Genomic DNA, 18,527 nt, shown 5'->3' with positions numbered 1-18,527 from the left:
ATATAGGATATGAATGGTGACCAAGGAACAGAGATAAATTATCCATTCCTTAATGTTTCTGAAAAAAATCACCATTCACAACGAATAGTTTTTCGTTCTCATTTCCTACCATTTTTTTTTGTAGAAAAATAAAAAACAAAATTGTTCCTTCTTAAATTTGAGAAAAAACAACTATTTTCTTTCATTCATGCAATTTTATTCCTCTATGTTTCTTTCATATTCGTTCCTCTTATTTTCCGAATAGTCACTAGTCGAATCCATAGTACAGCATTTTTTATTAATGTGTCAACTAGAGGAGCTCCTCAATCGCAAAACCACAGATATACCAATTGTTACAACAATTTTTTTTTTTGTTTTTTTAATTCATAAAGACAAAAATATGGACGGACACAAACACCCCGGCAAACAGACAAAACTGAATTACTGACAAAAGTTCTGAAACACGAGTGGTGGAAAAAAAAAAACAGAGGTTTCAACACCCGAAAATCTTTAACAAACCGTCGTACGAAACGCCACCGTTTGAATCGCCACCGCCCAATCTAATCATGGCCTTGATCTCTTCGTCGTTAGCAGCCAAACCAGCCGACTCCATGTAACTCTTCAAATCTCCATAGCTCAACCTCCCATCACCGTCCTTATCCATCACCTTGAACACATCCCTCATCAACCCGTCACCAGATCTGCACCCATGCGGCGCCGTTTCAAGAACTTTCTCGAACTCATCGAACTCCACGAACCCGTCCTTGTTCGCGTCCGCCACTGATATCATCGTCCCGATCATCATCATCTCGTCTTCGTCCTTGTCGGAAGAAGATCTCGGGATCCCGGCGTAAAATGCTCGGAGATCGTCGCTGCTGATCTTGCCGTCGCGGTCCGCGTCGATGATCTCGAACGCCGGTCGGAAATCGGGGTTCGCGGCGGTTGAGGAACTCGCAAGCCTACCAGAAGGACACATCTCTCTCTCTCTTGCTCGCTCGTCTCTCTTCTCTCTGTCGTTTGAAACTTGTCGTTTGAGATTGTGAAAGAAGCTTTGAGCGTTAGAGACGTGTGGGAGCGTAGGGGGGTTATATAAGGGGACAAGGCTGGAATGTGAAGGCATAAGTTTGACTTTGACTCTTTAACTAAAGCTTGCATTGAAAGTTTTGTTTCCCTTTTCTTTTCTTTATTCTTTGATTGTTTAGTTATTATAATATAGCCAGAGGTACATTTAAATGTATTATAACCACAGATATTACATTTATATATAATGTAGCCATAGATATTATTTATTTATCATATACTGTATAATAAAGCCATAAATATAAATATAGTAGAAGTGAGGGTATAGCCAGAGTCCAGAGATAATATATTATTTATCAATATATAGTATAGCCAATAATAAAGTAGAAGTAATGGCGTACAGATACTTTTGTATAAATTATTTTGACAAGTTTGTTAAAATAGATATATTCAGATTTGGGCTAAGTGCCATAGATATTACTATTAGAAAACAAATCCGGCAGTTAAAATCTTTATTAAAAACTAAATTATTTAGTATTCATAAAATTTATATTTTAATAACTACATATTTTTATTTAATATTTCCATTTTTTATTTAAGTAGTTAAAATAATATTATGGGTAAGTAAAAATACTTATTAGGAATAACTGGTTGAAACGCAGCAGTTAAAATCTTTATTAAAAACTAAATTATTTAATATTCATAAAATCTATATTTTAATAACTATATATCTTTATTTAATATTTCCATTTTTTATTTAAGTATTTAAAATAATATTATGGGTAAGTAAATATACATTTTTATTAGGAATAACTGGTTGAGACAATGACAAAGATCGAAGAAGCTCGGTATCAGGGACACCAACCTTTTTGATTAGTCTTTGTGAATTTCTTAATCTGCGGGATAGCTGTCTCGACACGAGATATTTTCTACCTTTTTATTATGTAGGGATTAGAATTAATACCTCTCTTGCATGTCTACCATATCACCGAACGTATTCTATAAATATGACAAAGCAGAGGGTGTAGAATCATCCACTAAAGCAAGCTATGAAAAGAATTGCTTACAGACAGTCAATATATAGTACTTATGAAATCGATGATATTGATGAAGTTTATTTTCATATATTTCTTCTTATAGTTTGGGAGTCTTCGTGAAACAAGTATTTTAGATTAAGGAATCCGCTAAAATGGATTCAGTTTCTATCTTTTACCCATCTTGGTATCTTTAGCACATTCAACCATCGAACCAGAGACCAAAACACGACAACAAAACATAATCCCCTTAACTAATACTCCCTCCGTTTCATATTGTAAGTAGTTTTAGAAAAATAATTTTGTTTCAAAATGTAAATAGTTTTCGTATTTTTAGGTAACTTTTACATTTATTGAATACAGTGTGACCAATCAAATTAAATAGACTTATTTTTTATTGGTTAAATTATATATAACCTTTTTATTATAAAATACCTTTTAAAAACATAATAATTTTTTTTAATCTTCGTGATTTTAACCAAAACTACTTATATTATGAAACGGAAAGAGTAGATCCTAGTTGGGGTCCCTCGACTTGTTGCACAGTGTAATGTTCCTTGCCAACCATTCAATTCAAAATATGTTATCATCTATGTATAATTATTTTGTGCCTAATACAAAATTATACAAAGTCGAAAAGAAAATAATTTACAGAATCTACTAGGATGAATCCCAGATTATTTTTTTTTCGACTTTGTAAATTATTTTCTTTTCGACTTTGTATAATTTTGTATTATGCACAAAATAATTATACAGAGTATATCTGTATAATCATCTCACACATCAACCATCAAAAAAGACCCACATCAAGACTAATCAAGCACGCTAGTCAAGCATGGGATCCACATGAAGACTTTGAAGCTACGCGGCAAAAGTCTCCATCAGTCACCCAAGACCTAACACGTATTCAACCAAGTGTCGGCACAATCAGACAACGACACATAGCAAGGAACCAGTATGCAAGCCTCACCTATAAAAACGAACCCATAAGGAACAACGAGGGCACGAGCATTTTCTACGAGATCTTTCTCACTCTAAAAACGCTCTCCCTTCTCTCTAGAAATCCCTAAAAGTTTAAGTTTTTAAGCCCCACAACTTTATAATCAAAGGTTTTAATATCAAGATCAATAAAGTAAGTTTTAATCACAATCTTGTTATCATAAGCCATAATAAGCTTGTTATTAATTCAACTATTAAATAAAATTAAAACAATTAAGAAATAAAAACTGGTATCAGAGCATTAAGATGATTAGGATACAAATCTTAGATATTTCAGATTACTTTGGATATTTCGGATAAAAATATCATGATACTTCCGAATAGTTTGGAAACTTTGTAATAATTTAGTTTCCTTAAAATATTTTTAGATACTTTTCATATATATTTAAATTATAAATATAATAGTTATGTTTTATGCATATATAATTTATATTTTTATATGTTCGGATATCCGTTCGGTTCTTGGTTTGGTTTCGATTTGGTTAGTTATTTCGGATATAGAAATATATGAATTATTTGGGTATTAATTTGAGGATTTTAATCCGGTTTGGTTTTGGGTATTTCGGTTCCGTTTTTTGGTTCCAATTTTTTTGCTCATGCCTACTAGAAGTAATGGTATACAAATACTTCTGTGTAAATTATTTTGACTAGATTAAAACAGACATATGTATTCAGATTTGGGCTAGAGGCCCTAGAGTGCCATAGGTATTAATATTTAATATTAGTATATTATATTTCTAAAAAATAGGGAAACAAGTAAATAATGAGAATCTTTTTAAAGAGACGGTTACGAATAAATAAAATTAATGTTCAGAGAAATTGAGTGGCATGTTTGGATTCTGTAAGAGAAAGTACGTAGTGCATGACATCACCGAATTTGGAAGCGAAGTTGAATTCCAAAAGTCTCTCCTGATTCGAGGAGAGAGTTGATTGTTCTTTTTCGTCTTACGATGATTGGGCCTCGAAAAGTTGAAAATGTGCGAGCAATTGCAGCCGCTGTTTAATGGACCCACACCAAGAAGGCATCTATCTTCCTTTTCCATCACTAGAATCTTTTTATTATGCTGAGTGGAGGACCAAAACTTGCATAATACTTCTCTTAATGTATTCTTATAAATTTAATTACATGTCATTGACCAAAAAAAAAATACATGTCAATATCTTTAGGTTTCTACTTCTCTACCATACGCACGATCATTTGTCTTTTTAACCCATAAGGATCCTTACATATTATTGCTCCTGGTCAAATATACTTCTTTTCTTTCTTAGAACCACACAACTAGGTCTGGGCGTTCGGATATCCGTTCGGGTTCGGGTCGGATGCTTCGGATTTTCGAGTTTTCGGATGGAGAGGTACAGAACCCGTTTGGGTCATTTTATACTTCGGATCGGGTTTACATTTTTAAGATTCAGGTTATTTCGGGTATAACCGGACTGTGTAACAAATAATAATAAAAATTCCATGTATCCTTGATTTGACCATGTGAGACTAGAAACAATACTGTTGAAGTTAAAAGATTGAACAACTTAATAGAAGATTTATAATCTTTCTGATTTGTTATTACGTTGAGGAACACGAGCATGTATTCTTTTTCTTCGTGTATTTTCTATTTGTATTATCTTGAATAGAAAATGGTAAAAAAATCATCTATTCATAAATCAAAATCAAACAGAAATCAAACACGGATAATCATGAATGTTTGAGCTCATGTCTGTGTCAAGAGCAAAGATAAAACAAATCGCAAATCCTACTTGTAATTAAACATAAATCAAAATCGCAAAGTATAGTGATTCATACATGTAATCGGTCATAAAATGAGTTTAAGTATGTACTGAACATATACGTTGAAAAAAGAGAAGACAAAAAGATGAATGAGAATGGAAGATGTAAAATTAAGGTTAGTAATATATATATATATATATTTGGGTACTTCGGATAATTGGTTCGGGTATCGGATATAACCAATCGGATACGGGTATCCGGACTGGTTGAATCCTAAACTCGTTCGTCTTTTTTTAATTCGATTCTGTTTTCGGTTCGGGTTTTTCGGATCGGTTCGGGTTTGGGTTTCGGTTAATATGCCCACACCTACGCACAACCATGTGAGTTAGACGATATCACAAATAAATGTATTCTCATTTAACTTATCGTAGAAACGTGTCACAAAAAGAATCACAAGGTTTACATGCTTTCCAATATCCTGTCTTTTAAACCAAGCTTTCTTAGTTTTTTTTTCTCCATAAATTTTTTTGGAAGGTCGATCTATTTTTTATACTGTTTAGTTTTAATTCATAAGAAGACAAAGTTCAAATAATCATCTTTGAAAAAAAAAAACTAAAAAAAATCACGAATAAATGACATAAGCTCAAAATAGCATATACATAAAAGTAGAACCTGCCAAAGATTGAGATAATATCGACTAACAGACTAGTTTTTGTACTAATTCTCAAAGCGTAAACCTTACTGACCATGCTCCTCATTGAGTAGTTGTTGTGGCTAAGGGGAACATGACGAGCCAGAGGACTATGATATCTGATCTCTTACGAGTGGACAGAGCCATAAATATTTTTTACTGGGGTCAAAAATAAATAAATAAATAGTTTATAAATTTCAAAATTATATTATACTTTACAATACACATATATTATTTCAATTTTATTATATTGTAGATATTTTATTTTACTAAACAAATAATATAACCACCTAAAACCAAACATCACTATAATTTTTAATAACATTTAGATAATAGTATTATTTTCGAAATTGATGCATTATCAAGTAAAAATAAAATAAAATTAGCTATTGTATTCAAATTATGAATATATATATATATATATATATATATCTTAAACATAACATATCTAATTAAATATAAACATACAAATATGATTATAGGGATATTTTTTTTCGAAAAAGGGCTTTGATTGGAGGGACTTAAGTAAATTGGAACATATAAAGAACTCTAATATAAATATGTTTTATTTTTTTAGTTTGCAGTGACTAATAAAAAAAACTGAAAACAAATAAAGAACTAGCAAACAAATAAAACAAGTAATGTAAAATAGGGGTGGACACTTTACCCGATATCTGAAGCCACACCCGAACCCGATCCGAAAAAACTGAACTGAAATCTGAACTGAAGTAGCAAAATATCGAAACGGGTATTGTATTTCCTTTCTTTAGTCTTTACATTATTCAATGACGGTGTAATTCCCTATATATAAAGGCTCCATATGTTTATGAATAAGACATAAACATACATATTCTATTCTTTTGTTTCACAACAATATTTTCATTTTCATATTTTTGAACATAATTTCTTTAATAAGACCATAAAATGAATTGTAAATTCATGTAAGAATAAAACGAATACCACTAGTCATCCAATAAAATGTAACAAAATTTACTTCCAAATCTTCCAAAACGTAAAATGCAACAAGCTATTCACATTGTTGAAATCACAACAATAACAAAGGTATCATTCTCGTTTTCAAGGACAAAGAACTGGGTCTGCCTCGGGCACAATTTTATATATCCTCTCTAGCTCAGCTCGCTAAGCACATGACATGACGTATTCAAAACGAATTATGACCTTTCGTAATGAGAGAGAGAGAGAGAGATTATCGATCGAGCTTAGCAGCTTACCAAAGCTTCTTCTTGTTAATATTCCATCTCACAATCCTTTGTATTCTTTCATATTCAGATTTCAACTACAGCATACTATACAAAAGATATGTGAATATTACAAGATTAGGTATTTAGGAACATTCTCATTTAACTTCCTGTGAATAAAATAAAATAATATGGTTGAGAGACGACTATAACGAGCGCAGAGTTGTTTCAACTAGAGGACTGTGTACCTTGTGATACATTTTTGAGGTCGTGTTGAGGTTTTATTACGCGTTTTGAGCAAGAAACAAACACAACATCCTTGACTCTAAACACACCTGCACAAAATCATCCAATAAAATGTGAACTAACTATCAATGATCTAGAACAATATCACGTGTTTAACTAATACTCACAATGTCCCATGCCACTGCATATATTGTTTTAATAGATTGAATCAGAATTTTGGTCCCCGAGTTCAAAGGAAGTGTAGTATTAGCCGAAGAGATAAGACCTGTTTGAACCGAAAATGGTATGTTTGTCGGATTCATACAATGAAGAATTTAAGAAATAGATTTCTTAGATTCTTGAGGGTAAAGAGAAATCAATATAGAAATCAAATGGAGAAAGAACATCAAAAAGAATTTATTGATTAAAGATTATATTACATGTATGATTACTAGTGTAAATAAATCTAAGAATCAATAAGTTCTTTGTATGAAGTGTTTAATATGTAAAATGAGAGAAAAAAGATCATTTGCTAAAGAGATGTGTCCCTTTATTTATACAAAGATATGTCTAGGGTTTTATAACCAAATGGGCCTAGTTCCTTGTCTTATGGGCCTTGCTAGAGGATCAAGATCCACCCCCAACAATAAGCCCCCCAAAGTTCGTTGAGAGAGACGAAGTCGATCTCTGTGAACTTTATGAATAGGGTTTATTAGACAATGAACTAGACACATTCATGCCTATGACGGTTTAGGCGAGTTTATTTCGAACTTGTGCCTAATAAAAGGCGAATTTGCTTTAAACTCGTGCTTAGCGAAAGACGAGTTTACTAAACTCATGCTAAGACGAAGGCGAGTTTACTGAGAGCTCGTACCTTGTAGAAGGAGAGTTTCTGTAAACTCATGCCTTGCCAAAGACGAGTTTTTGTAAACTCGTGTCTAGCGATAAGCGAATCGACTGCAAATTCATGCCTAATAAAAAGCAAGTTTAATTTAAACTCGTGCCTAAAATCATGTTTACCGAACTATTGCTGACCCGAAGTCTCACGTTGAGATCGTGTGTGTCGAGCAGGTTGTTGGCGTGTAAGTTCGTCATGCTGTAATAACATTGATGAACGCGCTGTGGAGTTGCGAGGTCTGTAATGAGCTCGTGATTGGCGGCGATAAAATCAGCAGGAGTTGTGCGGACTGTGATCACATCAGCTAGAGCTTGTACCAGAGTCTGAGCTTGTCAGTCTGTCTCACAATCGATTTTGGGTTACAAAGAAAAATATGACGATTATCAGATTTTCTATGACCATAAAAATAATATGATCAAAATGTGGAATACGTGTGTATCTCGTAGTGTTTGATATGTATATAAAAGCTAGAAAAATAAACACGTTACATGTGTATCTCGTACTTTCTAAACACGTTACAAAATACGTTACGAGACACTTATCTTTGGCATGGAGAAAACGTGTTTCGAGGTGAGCCCGGTGTTGTGGTCGTGTCTCTTGGGAGAGCTTTCTTGAAGTAGAATCAAGAAGTTGATGCCATAACTCCACTGCAGTTCACTTCAGTCTTTGATCTCCTTGGATACTGATTCTGTTGAAGCAACGCCTCTTGATGGCTATCACGCCAACCACAATGGCTGCAGCGGCGCTTACGGCTATCAAGGAAGAGATACTAAGGAGTATTCTTTCATGACCCCGTTGGAGAGCTGGTAGTCGGCAAGGCAATGACGGGTTGAATCTGAACTGAGTTTAAGGCGTCTCGTTTCCATCCGAGTGATGATCAGAAGCTAAGCTCGTTGGTGGAGGTCTCGCCATGACAAAGAACAGAGCTCATGTCGTAAATAGCATCCTCAGAAGCAATTTGGAGATCATCGCTTGATTCTATCGCTTCCATTCCAGCCAACGGTAAGGCTTTAACCTCCTTCAGAAGTTTGGTGATATCTTTGAAACGCGAGGCAAGGAACTGCTTGGCTCCATCAGTTAGAGGCTGCACTGCTTCAGCCATTAAGACGCTGGAGAGAGCTCCACGATCATCATCCCGTTCATCACTGCATCACCAGTGATTCAAAGATCTCAGGTTTGATGGCGAGGCAAAGGCTGAAACAGCTTTCTCTTCCTGTGCCTGAGCAATTCGTTTCACAGAACCTGTAACTGAGCCTTGCACTTTGCAGAAACCTGAATCTCCTCTAACGCAAGCTGAGTTTAAAGCAGATAAGCATGAAGCTTCTCTTGTTCACACACTGGTGCCTTCTCTTCTGGTAACCGTAACACGGAACAAGTCAACAAAGAGAAGCAAAAGGATGAGAGTTGGGCTTCTGCTCCTTTGGGTGGAAGACTAGGCTTCTGCTCGTTTGGTGGAGGATTGGGCTTGTGGGCCCAACACATGCTTGACCGGAGTTTACGGTGAACCAAAGCAGAATCACGACTGCTTCGATGAACCGAGAACGCTGAGATCACACCTGATAGAGCCTGAAAGGTCGCGTCTCCCTTTCCCTTTGACGAGAAGCTCGATGCCTTTGAAGAATGGAGAGCTCAAGCTCGATGCTCTCTCCTGACGAGCTTTTCTTGGATATAAAGCTCGTACCTTTAAAGCTCTGGTCAGGAGATGAGGGACTCTTTTGGAACACACACAGAAGCGGCGGCTCTGGGTCGTCACTTTTGCGCAGATGCGGGCGAGATGCTGTCACTTTCACCGGCGGATCCCGGAAGCTTCACCGGCGGATCGAGGCGGAAGCTTCACCGACGGATAGAGACGGAGCTTCGCCGGCGGATCGAGACGGGAACTTCATCGGCACGTCTATGAGGATCGAGATTACAAGCTCTACGAGGATCTTTGGTGGGTACGTCCAAAGCAAAGCTTTGTGGTTGGTGAAGAAAGCTTTGATCTTTGACCGATCAATCTCCTCTCCTCCGTAGAACCAAAGCATCTCCTCTCCTCCGTAGAACCAAAGCCGTGTTGGTGAAAGAAACAAGACGACATTGTTGTTTCATCTTTTTTTTTTTTTTTTTTTTTAAGATCTAGATCTAAAATTTTTCAAGTTTGATATGCTATCAAGATAGTTCTCTTTGGCCCCCTCCTTCTAGCGCCAACTGTTTGAACCGAAAATGGTGTGTTTGTCGGATTCATACAATGAAGAATTTAAGAAATAGATTTCTTAGATTCTTGAGACTAAAGAGAAATCAACATAGAAATCAAATGGAGAAAGAACATCAAAAAGAATTTATTGATTAAAGATTATATTACATGTATGATTACAAGTGTAAATAAATCTAAGAATCAATAAGTTCTTTGTATGAAGTGTTTAATATGTCAAAATGGAAGAAGAGAGATCCCTTGCTCAAGAGAGATATCTCTTTATTTATACAAATATATGTCTAGGATTTTCTAACCAAATGGGCTTAGTACATTGTCTAATGGGCCTTGAGGGAGGATGTAAATCCACCCCCAACAAGACCGTGGAAGGAACTCGGTCACGATACAGAGACGCTGAGGAGATGTCACAGCTCCCATAAACAGTAGAACATTTGGATAGTCTTTTAATCAACGACGATACCTTCAGAATAAAGCAAGTACAGCAGCATAGTTACTTTCATATAATAACAGAAAGGGCCGGATGAGGAGTTGAAGATTATAAACATTGATTTAGGCCCAGCCCTTGTATATATACGTAGCTAGGGACTTATTCAAAAAAAAAAAAAAAAGGCTTCAACGTAAAAAAGTGTTTTGGGAGGAGCTAGGCACAGCAATGAAACGAAGAAGACGTTTCGGTGAACGTTTCCCTAGACGGAATACGATTGCGGCTGCTTATAGGCCCTGTTCTGATACTGAACCGTTGGAAAAGGTTAATTTGCTTTGCTTTTATATAAATAAATATTTACATATAGCGATGGAGGAATTTCAGCTTTTGTTATTTAATTCTCAAATTTACAGGAAATTTTACCGAAAAGTCATGTTACTACGCCTTCATCTAGGTACTCTCTCTATCTCTAATATCTGTGTATATAATCAGTCCTGTATATAATATCTGTGTAGCTATTCTGAATTGTTGGTTGCTGCTCATATATGTTTGGAATGTTTTTTGTTTGTGCCTGACCACAGCATAGCTAAGCAAGAAGAAGAAGAAGAAGAAGCTCGCGATGATCAACCACAGCCTAATACATAAAATTTTTTAAAAAAAAAACTTTTTATTTATGTTATATGTGATTTTGAGAACAATAACAAAGGCATAGGCATCATCCAATAAAATGTAACAAAATTTACTTCCAAATCTTTTGATTCATCCTCGTTCTTTTCATCTGTACAAGCAATTCTTTCAAGGAAAAAGAACTGGGTCTGCCTCATGCATAACTATATATATCCTCTCTAGCTCAGCTCGCAAGCACATGACACATTTGAAACGAACTTACCTCTCGTAATGAGAGAGAGATTATCAATCGAGTTTAGCAGCTTACCAAAGCTTCTTCTTGCTGCTTTCTCTTCATTCACCTTTCTTCTGTAGCTAAGCTTCTTCTTCAACGCCAATCAGATCCTGCTCAGGGTTTTATTTTTCCTTGAGGGAAGAGTTGTCTATGGATGCAGCACGGGTTGCCTGAAACTGCATAGTGTATTTCCTTTGAAGCTCTCTTAGTTTCTCCATAACTTGTTGGAACGTCGGTCTGCACTGTGGTTCACTGCACAAAATATCTTACTTGCGTTAGCTACTGCTTCAAAGACGTATTAGTCTAAAATAAAAATACAACTGTGAAAGAACATTAGAACCTCTATCAGCTAACTGTTTTGGCAATCAAAGTTAAAAACTATTCAACCACAATCAAAACCAAACACAACTTATAAAAGTTTTTGAATGTGCAATGTTATATTACGAACCTATGCCAGCAGCTTTCCATAAGAGAAATCCACTGAGGATCAACATCCTTTGGAACTTCGAGTCTCTGGTTCATAAACCCCACAGCTCCAATCACCTGCAAGTATTCTAAATAAACATCTCTTTATAAAATGGCCTTGTATAGCTTTAAGATATGGCCAAACTATAGTATTTGCTAACTCTCATTTGGGAACAATTCTTTTGAATTTTCTTTTTCCTAATTTCGGAAGTTATACCTGCATAGCATTTAGATTTTCCCACGGAATCTTCTCAGTCACAAGCTCCCATAGTACTACTCCGAAGCTGTAAACGTCAGACCTGAGTTTAAAGAGAAGAAGCATTGTTAGAGAAGAAAGGTAGAAACTAATGAGCAAAGGAACTTAACCAAGCACCAAAATGAGAGTCTACTTTTCATCAGCAGCTTCATTTCGAAGAACCTCTGGTGCCATCCATTGAGGCTGCAAAACAGGTAAAAAAAAGGCAATTGAATTCATAATGAGAAGAATTATCTTCACCAAGAAAAAGAGGAATCATTTTGGTAAGAGACTTATGTTGAATACCGTTCCTCTTCCTGTCTTCGTAGTGAGGTATGTCTCATGCTTAATACGCGAGAGACCAAAGTCAGCAACCTATTTGAGATGATACGGTAAGTTAGCTATGCAAACAGAGCCATATTAAGTTCAATACTAGTTTCTACTTCTGCTATTAAAAATGCGGTTTATGAGTTTATATTGAACACAAGTTAAATCAAATACCCGCGGGTCAAGTTCTAGTTAAAAATTAAAATCATAGCCTCTCTTTACATTTTGCTTTATGTTAGAACTTTCCAATTCTGACACAATGGAATTACTAGACCAAATAACATTATTGTTGTACCTAAGCTAATATTATCAAATAAATAAAATGAAATAAAATCGAAATTCCATTAGACATGCATGTCCTATCATTCACTGACAGCATTTGTACGTAACCTCCATAAAGTTACCAAAGACATGATGGATACCTATTACTTGTCAGGACTCAGGATTAAAGGAACTATATGGATTTAATATTGGAAACAATACCTTCACTGTCCAGTTTCGATCAACCAGTAGATTTGATGACTTCAGGTCGCGGTGAATGATGGGTGGACTACAATGGTGAAGATAGTTCATGCCACGAGCCTGTGGGAGTAAGTACGTAAATAAAGTATGCAACATGTTGGATGAGATGTACGGTGACAGAACCAAAGAGTTGAAAAAGAACGATATGCACAACAATGTGGGCATACAACTATCAATGATCTAGAAAATTACTCACAATGTCCGATGCCATATGGATACGTCGCCTCCAGTCCAGTTTTGATGTGTTCCTCTGCAGCAAACGGAATAGACTTCCACTGCATATATAGTTTTAATAGATTTTTGAGTGAGTCAGCATTTTGGTCTCGGAGTTTAAAAAGAAAAAGCATAAAAGGAAGTGTAGTATTTAGCCAAAGAGATGAGACCGAACCGTGGAAGGAACTCTGTCACGATACAGAGACGCTGGGGTGATGTCACAGCTCCCATAAACAGTAGCACATTTGGATGTCTAAGTCTTTTCATCAACGACACCTTCAGAATAATACAAGTAAAGCATAAGTACTTCAAAATCATAATAAAGCAAGTACAACATAATACCTCTTGTCTAAAAGATGTAATGATCTCTTCAGAATATTCTTGTTTGGAGAACACCTTTACAGCCACATCCTGCAGTAACATTAGCAACTCTCATAAGAATCAACAATGCAGATTCTACATCATCAACAGAAGGCAAGAACGTACAGATCCAAACCATAGACCGTGGTAGACAGTTCCACATGAACCTGTACACATAAAGAGAAATTGTTACAGAATGTTATTACCATTGCAAAATGTCTTGAAGGATAGATTCATCACCTTGCCCAATTTGTTCTCCGATTGTCAAATCCTCCCACAAGATTTCATAGTCCAAGCAGTCACTATCCATATCAACCTTGTTCATAACGCTGCTGCTAGTACTTCCACAGCTGCTAGCACTGCTCGTGCTGTTCACATTAACAGGGGAAGACCAATACCCGCCCACAGCCTCATTACTAGCAGCCTTATTACTCTGATGACCTTCTTCCTTCTGCGGTTCGTTCTGCACCCAAGGCCACACCGAATGACCACGCCTCCCTTCCAAACCCTCTTGCTCGTTCCCTTTCCATGGCCATGACAACCCTTTCTTCGCCATCCACTCTTCAGCTTTTGACGCAAGCGTCTTAGGAATCTCGTTTTCATCGCTTGAATCTCTGAAGGGCTTTGAAGAAGAAGACTTGTCATCGCTGCGTAGGAACACACCGAAAGGAGACTGGATAAAATCTCCCCTCGCTGTGCTAGTGCTAGCGCCTGCATCCTCCTTACGTTCAAACAAAGCAGCTTCGAAGAAGCCTTGATCTGAATGATGACTGTCCCCACTTCCACCTTCATGGTGTGCAGAACTATTATCACCTGCTTGCATCTTTGACCTGACCTTGTTCCCCACCTTGGACGCCTGTTATTTCAACAACACTGTTCAAACGATTGCAACCAAGTTTCTAAAAATCAGTCTAGGCGGCAACTCAGTCCTATCCGAAACGATTTTCTTAAAATCCGATTTATACCGATTTATACGATTCAAATTGGTTTAAACTGTCCTATATCGATTAAAATCGGTTTAAAGTTGTCTAAATATGTGAAATTAAGCAATAATATTGCTATAAATCTACAAATTTGTCTAATTTCTTCTGTTTTGTATATCTAATTTTCATAATTCTTCATACTAATTTTATAACTCAACTTAAAAACTAAAATATGTCATATAATGTATTATATATAAATCAATAATTTGCTAACGGTATAAATAAATAAATAAATATGAGAATATTCAAATTAAAAACTAACCAAATCTGATATCTTGGATTTAATAGCAACTTGTATAGGCTGCTGAGAGTCAAGCCCAAGTTTCGACGCAACAGCCTCTTTGGAGTCGAGACCAAGCTTAGATGCAACTCGGCTAAAGCTTGTTCCCTCTTCTTGCCCTCTTGTCTTGGCTTGAGAGACTCTCGGGTCTTGAAAAAGAGCCGCGTCGTTTGTGATGCATATGATCCCAATAAGAGAGCCATCGTCATCGTAGAAAGGAGACATTGTGGTCACTACCGAAAACCTGTCTCCTGCTTTGTTCTTGACGGGAAACTCGCCGGTCCAGCTCTCTCCGCAGCCGCAGCGGCGAGTGATGTTCTGTGCAACCGCGGCGTCTTGGTCATCTACGAGAATATCGATCGGGTCCTTCCCGAGTGCTTCTGCTGCTGAGAAGCCGTAAAGCTTTTCCGCCATTGCGTTCCTGGAACAAAACCGTGCAGTAGAATTTTGAATCTGAATATCAGTTAGGACACATGAGGTACACAGACGCTAAATCGTTTCTATTACAGAAGCAACGAGTTATGAATCTGAATATCAACTGGGACACATGGGATAGACTTACACTGGATTGTTTCTATTACAAAAGAAACGAGTTATGAATATGAATATCAGTTGGGAGTCTTGGGACACATAAGACAGACAGATGCAAGATTGTTTCTATTACAAAAGAATCGAACTCAGCAAAAAAAAAAAAAATTATCATAATGTAACTAATTTAAAGAGTTCATAAACTATATGAATCAAATCCACAATCATCTCTGACACATCAGATCGTCCCAGACACTAGATTGTTTCTAATTACAAAAGAATCGAGTTCAGCCACAAACCACCATAGTCTAACTGCTTCAAGAGTTCCCAAACTATAGGAATCAAATCCACAGTAATTTCGGACACATGAGATATAGACAAACACTAGAGTGTTTCTATTACATAAGCATCATAGTCTAACTACTTCAAGAGTTCCCCAATTATAGGAATCAAATCCACAATCATTTCGGACAGATGAGATAGACAGAACATTTATATTGTTTATTGTTTCTATTACATAAAGCATCATAGTGTTCAAGTACACTCACCAAAAGATGATTTGTCCGTTAAGATCAAAGACATGAACAGCTTGCGCCATAGACTGCAGAATATTCAAATACTGTTTCTCCGTAAACTTCCCTCCTCCACCAGATCTTCCCTCCTCGCCGCCGCCGCCACCGCGGCTCTCCTTACGCAGCGGGGAAGCGTGGCGAAACGACGCCGTCCCGCTCTTCCTCCACCTCGGGGCAGCACCTCCTTCGCCGCCACTGTTTCTCCTCCGCTGCGGAGACACTGAATGCGAGCGCTGCTGCTGCTGCTTAACCTCGGCGGCCGAGACCTTGAGCCTAGACATCTCGCGCTTCAGATGCTCCTGGCTCTCCTCCAGCTCGCGTATCTTCTTGAGAAGCTCCTCCGCGGGTGGAGTCTCCATTTTGGGGACGGAGATCGAAATCTGAAGTCAAAGAGAGAGAGAGAGAGAGAGAGAGAGAGAGAGTTGAATCGGAGGAGATGATGATGAATCACGGCGAGATGGTTTGTTGTTTGTTATTATTATTATTATTTTTTTAATGTTTGATCGCTTACTATGCTTTCTTTCTGAGACATTATAAAACTATATACTATTTATTTAGATTTATGGAGGCTGCTTTTCTATTAGTGGGGTGATAAATGATCAGTTTCGAATTGATTTAAGTTTGGCTGCTTTCTTATTTTTCTCTACCAAATAAAGAAAAATACCAGATTAGATGGAAATGGATTTATTTGTTATACCGAAGAAAAAAGGGCCTAACTTTAATAATAAATAATTAATTTTTCGTATAAAATAAAATGAATAAGAATATTTTTAAATTTTTTGAAATTAAAAAGACAAACTGTTGTTGAACCAAAAAAAAAAAGACAAACTGTAAAAATTTGATTAAAACATTTAAATTTTTCTTGGCTGTCCATTTATCTAAACCTTTTGTATTTTTTGTTACCCATGAAGAAATAGTAATTTAATAATTTGAATATCCACTATCATTTTTTTGTTTAAGTTTACAATATCTACTAGTATTTGTTAAAACAAGGTATATTTAAAATTAAAAAAAAATTATTGTATTTTTATTGGGGAGTAATTTCTTTTAAACATACACTATTTATTTCTTTTTTTCCAAAAAAATTAGTTATAATTTGTATATATCAGGAGTTTCCTATGCAAAATTTCCAAGTGTATTTTTAATACTATTTTTTTTGTAAAAGATATATTATATATATTGAATTGAAAGAGCAATCACTACATGTAAGTTCTCTCTATCAATACAGACCCCACGCAATTTATTTTACATGCAAACCCATTCCATTAATTTCTCAAGAAAAAGGTTATCTTTTTGGTAAGGTCAATTTAAAGTCTCCTATTGGTTGGACTTTGGTTCATTATGGGTTCTATGACCGGTACCATCATATCATCGATGAGAAGTTACTTTTTCTTTTCCTTGTTTATGTCATTTCATAACCACTTCCGTTTAATAAACTTTTAGACCATGCTAACTTATATAGTAAAAAAATAGACTCTCGTTAAAAGATAGCATAGTTAGATTTACTGTAAATATACTTACTAACTAGGTGTTGTAAGAAATTTTTTAAATCAAATTTATATTTAAAAATAAAATTTATTAAATATTATAGATTTTACTATTTTTTTAATAATATTTAATATAGATTTGATATGTATTAAATCAATTTGTATAAAACTAATAAAAATGATATAAAATTGTATAATTATCAAAAATTTAGCCTCAACAATATTTATAAATTTTGTAGATATATAAGAAACTAATGATCTTACGATTAGATATTTAATTTTTTAAAAAAATTGTAGAAATTTTTGAAAGCTTTGGTAATACAAATTGTATAATTATACAAAAGTAATAATATTTCAAAATTTGAAATGTTATATATGAATATATTTATTTATAGATGATGTATGAGCTATTACCATATTAAAAAAAGTTTACCAAAAAAAAATATCAATATTAAATGTAATATATGAATTATTACCATATTCTAATAAGTTTGCCAAAAATATAAATCAACATTAAATAAAATTATTCAAATCATATTTTTTCGGAAGTCATGTCATCGATTTTAGTAGCCATGTCATATTTGTTTTGTGAAATTGTTTGTATAGATGACATGTGGCAAAATCACTTCGCAAATATAGTACAGGAGATTAATGCAAACAATATACTCATAGGTAAATATGTAGGACATATTCTAAGTTTTTCTTTATTTTTTATTTTTATAAACTTGATTAAATATCGATTCGTCTTAATGTTGTTCAATCTCGATTGGTGACCCAGCAACATTATCGAGGTTAGCTTTCATATGCACGTTAACGTCGTTGTCACTACAACGAACATGCTTGATTCACACAAAGAATACACCTAAATTAATCAAAATCTCGTGATCGCGGTGCATCTGAGCCCCTGTTGGTTCCAAATGTCAACTCTTTCTCTCACTCTCTCCTTTTTAAAATAATAGTAATTATAATACATAATATTAATTTGATCCAAACTGGTTATAATTATAAACCGAAATGGTTAAAAGTTACATGGTACAAACTGAATAAAACAGAACCGATAACCTTTTTACCAGCTACCTTATGTAAAAATGGAAACTTAAAAGGCATGGCAGCAAACAAATCGTCGTTACGTGTCTTAAAATAGAAACTTGGACGGAGTTCTTAACCTAATAAAAGATAAGGTTGGATGTTTGTTTTCTTCATATAATGTTTAATTTAGACAGGCAAAATAAAAACCTAAACACTTCAAAAATCAGAACATTAAATATCAA

At 35.3% G+C, this 18,527-nt stretch overlaps 2 protein-coding genes and 1 long non-coding RNA gene across 4 annotated transcripts; 1 reads left to right on the top strand and 2 right to left on the bottom strand.

Annotated features, from left to right (window-relative positions):
- Positions 1–248: 248 nt before the first annotated feature.
- On the bottom strand, positions 249–1,265 carry LOC106365853 (calcium-binding protein CP1). The gene has a single exon (XM_013805359.3). It carries the CDS (start codon positions 1,097–1,099, stop codon positions 473–475), a length of 627 nt encoding a protein of 208 aa, XP_013660813.2. The 5' UTR covers positions 1,100–1,265; the 3' UTR covers positions 249–472.
- A 9,233-nt stretch (positions 1,266–10,498) lies between these two features.
- Positions 10,499–11,200, top strand: LOC111206506. The gene is made up of 3 exons (XR_002658772.2): positions 10,499–10,707; positions 10,797–10,837; positions 10,965–11,200. It is a non-coding gene; the product is annotated as an uncharacterized LOC111206506 (long non-coding RNA).
- Positions 11,107–16,288, bottom strand: LOC111206505 (probable serine/threonine-protein kinase SIS8). Of its 2 annotated transcripts, none has more exons than XM_022703524.2 (13): positions 15,746–16,288; positions 14,652–15,090; positions 13,647–14,262; positions 13,533–13,573; positions 13,389–13,457; positions 13,222–13,322; positions 13,030–13,108; positions 12,795–12,893; positions 12,291–12,359; positions 12,139–12,188; positions 11,967–12,048; positions 11,733–11,827; positions 11,107–11,536 (listed from the first exon to the last, which is right to left on the bottom strand). In XM_022703524.2, exons 1-13 carry the CDS (start codon positions 16,126–16,128, stop codon positions 11,407–11,409), a joined length of 2,253 nt encoding a protein of 750 aa, XP_022559245.2. In that variant the 5' UTR covers positions 16,129–16,288; the 3' UTR covers positions 11,107–11,406. The 2 variants fall into 2 exon arrangements, 1 of the variants encoding a protein (XP_022559245.2); XR_002658771.2 differs by having other exon boundaries at positions 11,360–11,536; positions 11,733–11,838.
- Positions 16,289–18,527: the final 2,239 nt, after the last annotated feature.

The sequence above is a fragment of the Brassica napus genome, chromosome C9 (genome assembly GCF_020379485.1).
Source record: "Brassica napus cultivar Da-Ae chromosome C9, Da-Ae, whole genome shotgun sequence".
In the NCBI taxonomy this organism is placed as follows: Eukaryota; Viridiplantae; Streptophyta; class Magnoliopsida; order Brassicales; family Brassicaceae; genus Brassica; species Brassica napus.
The sequence above is the reverse complement of the archived record's forward strand: the minus strand, read 5'-3'. Positions and strand labels throughout refer to the sequence as shown.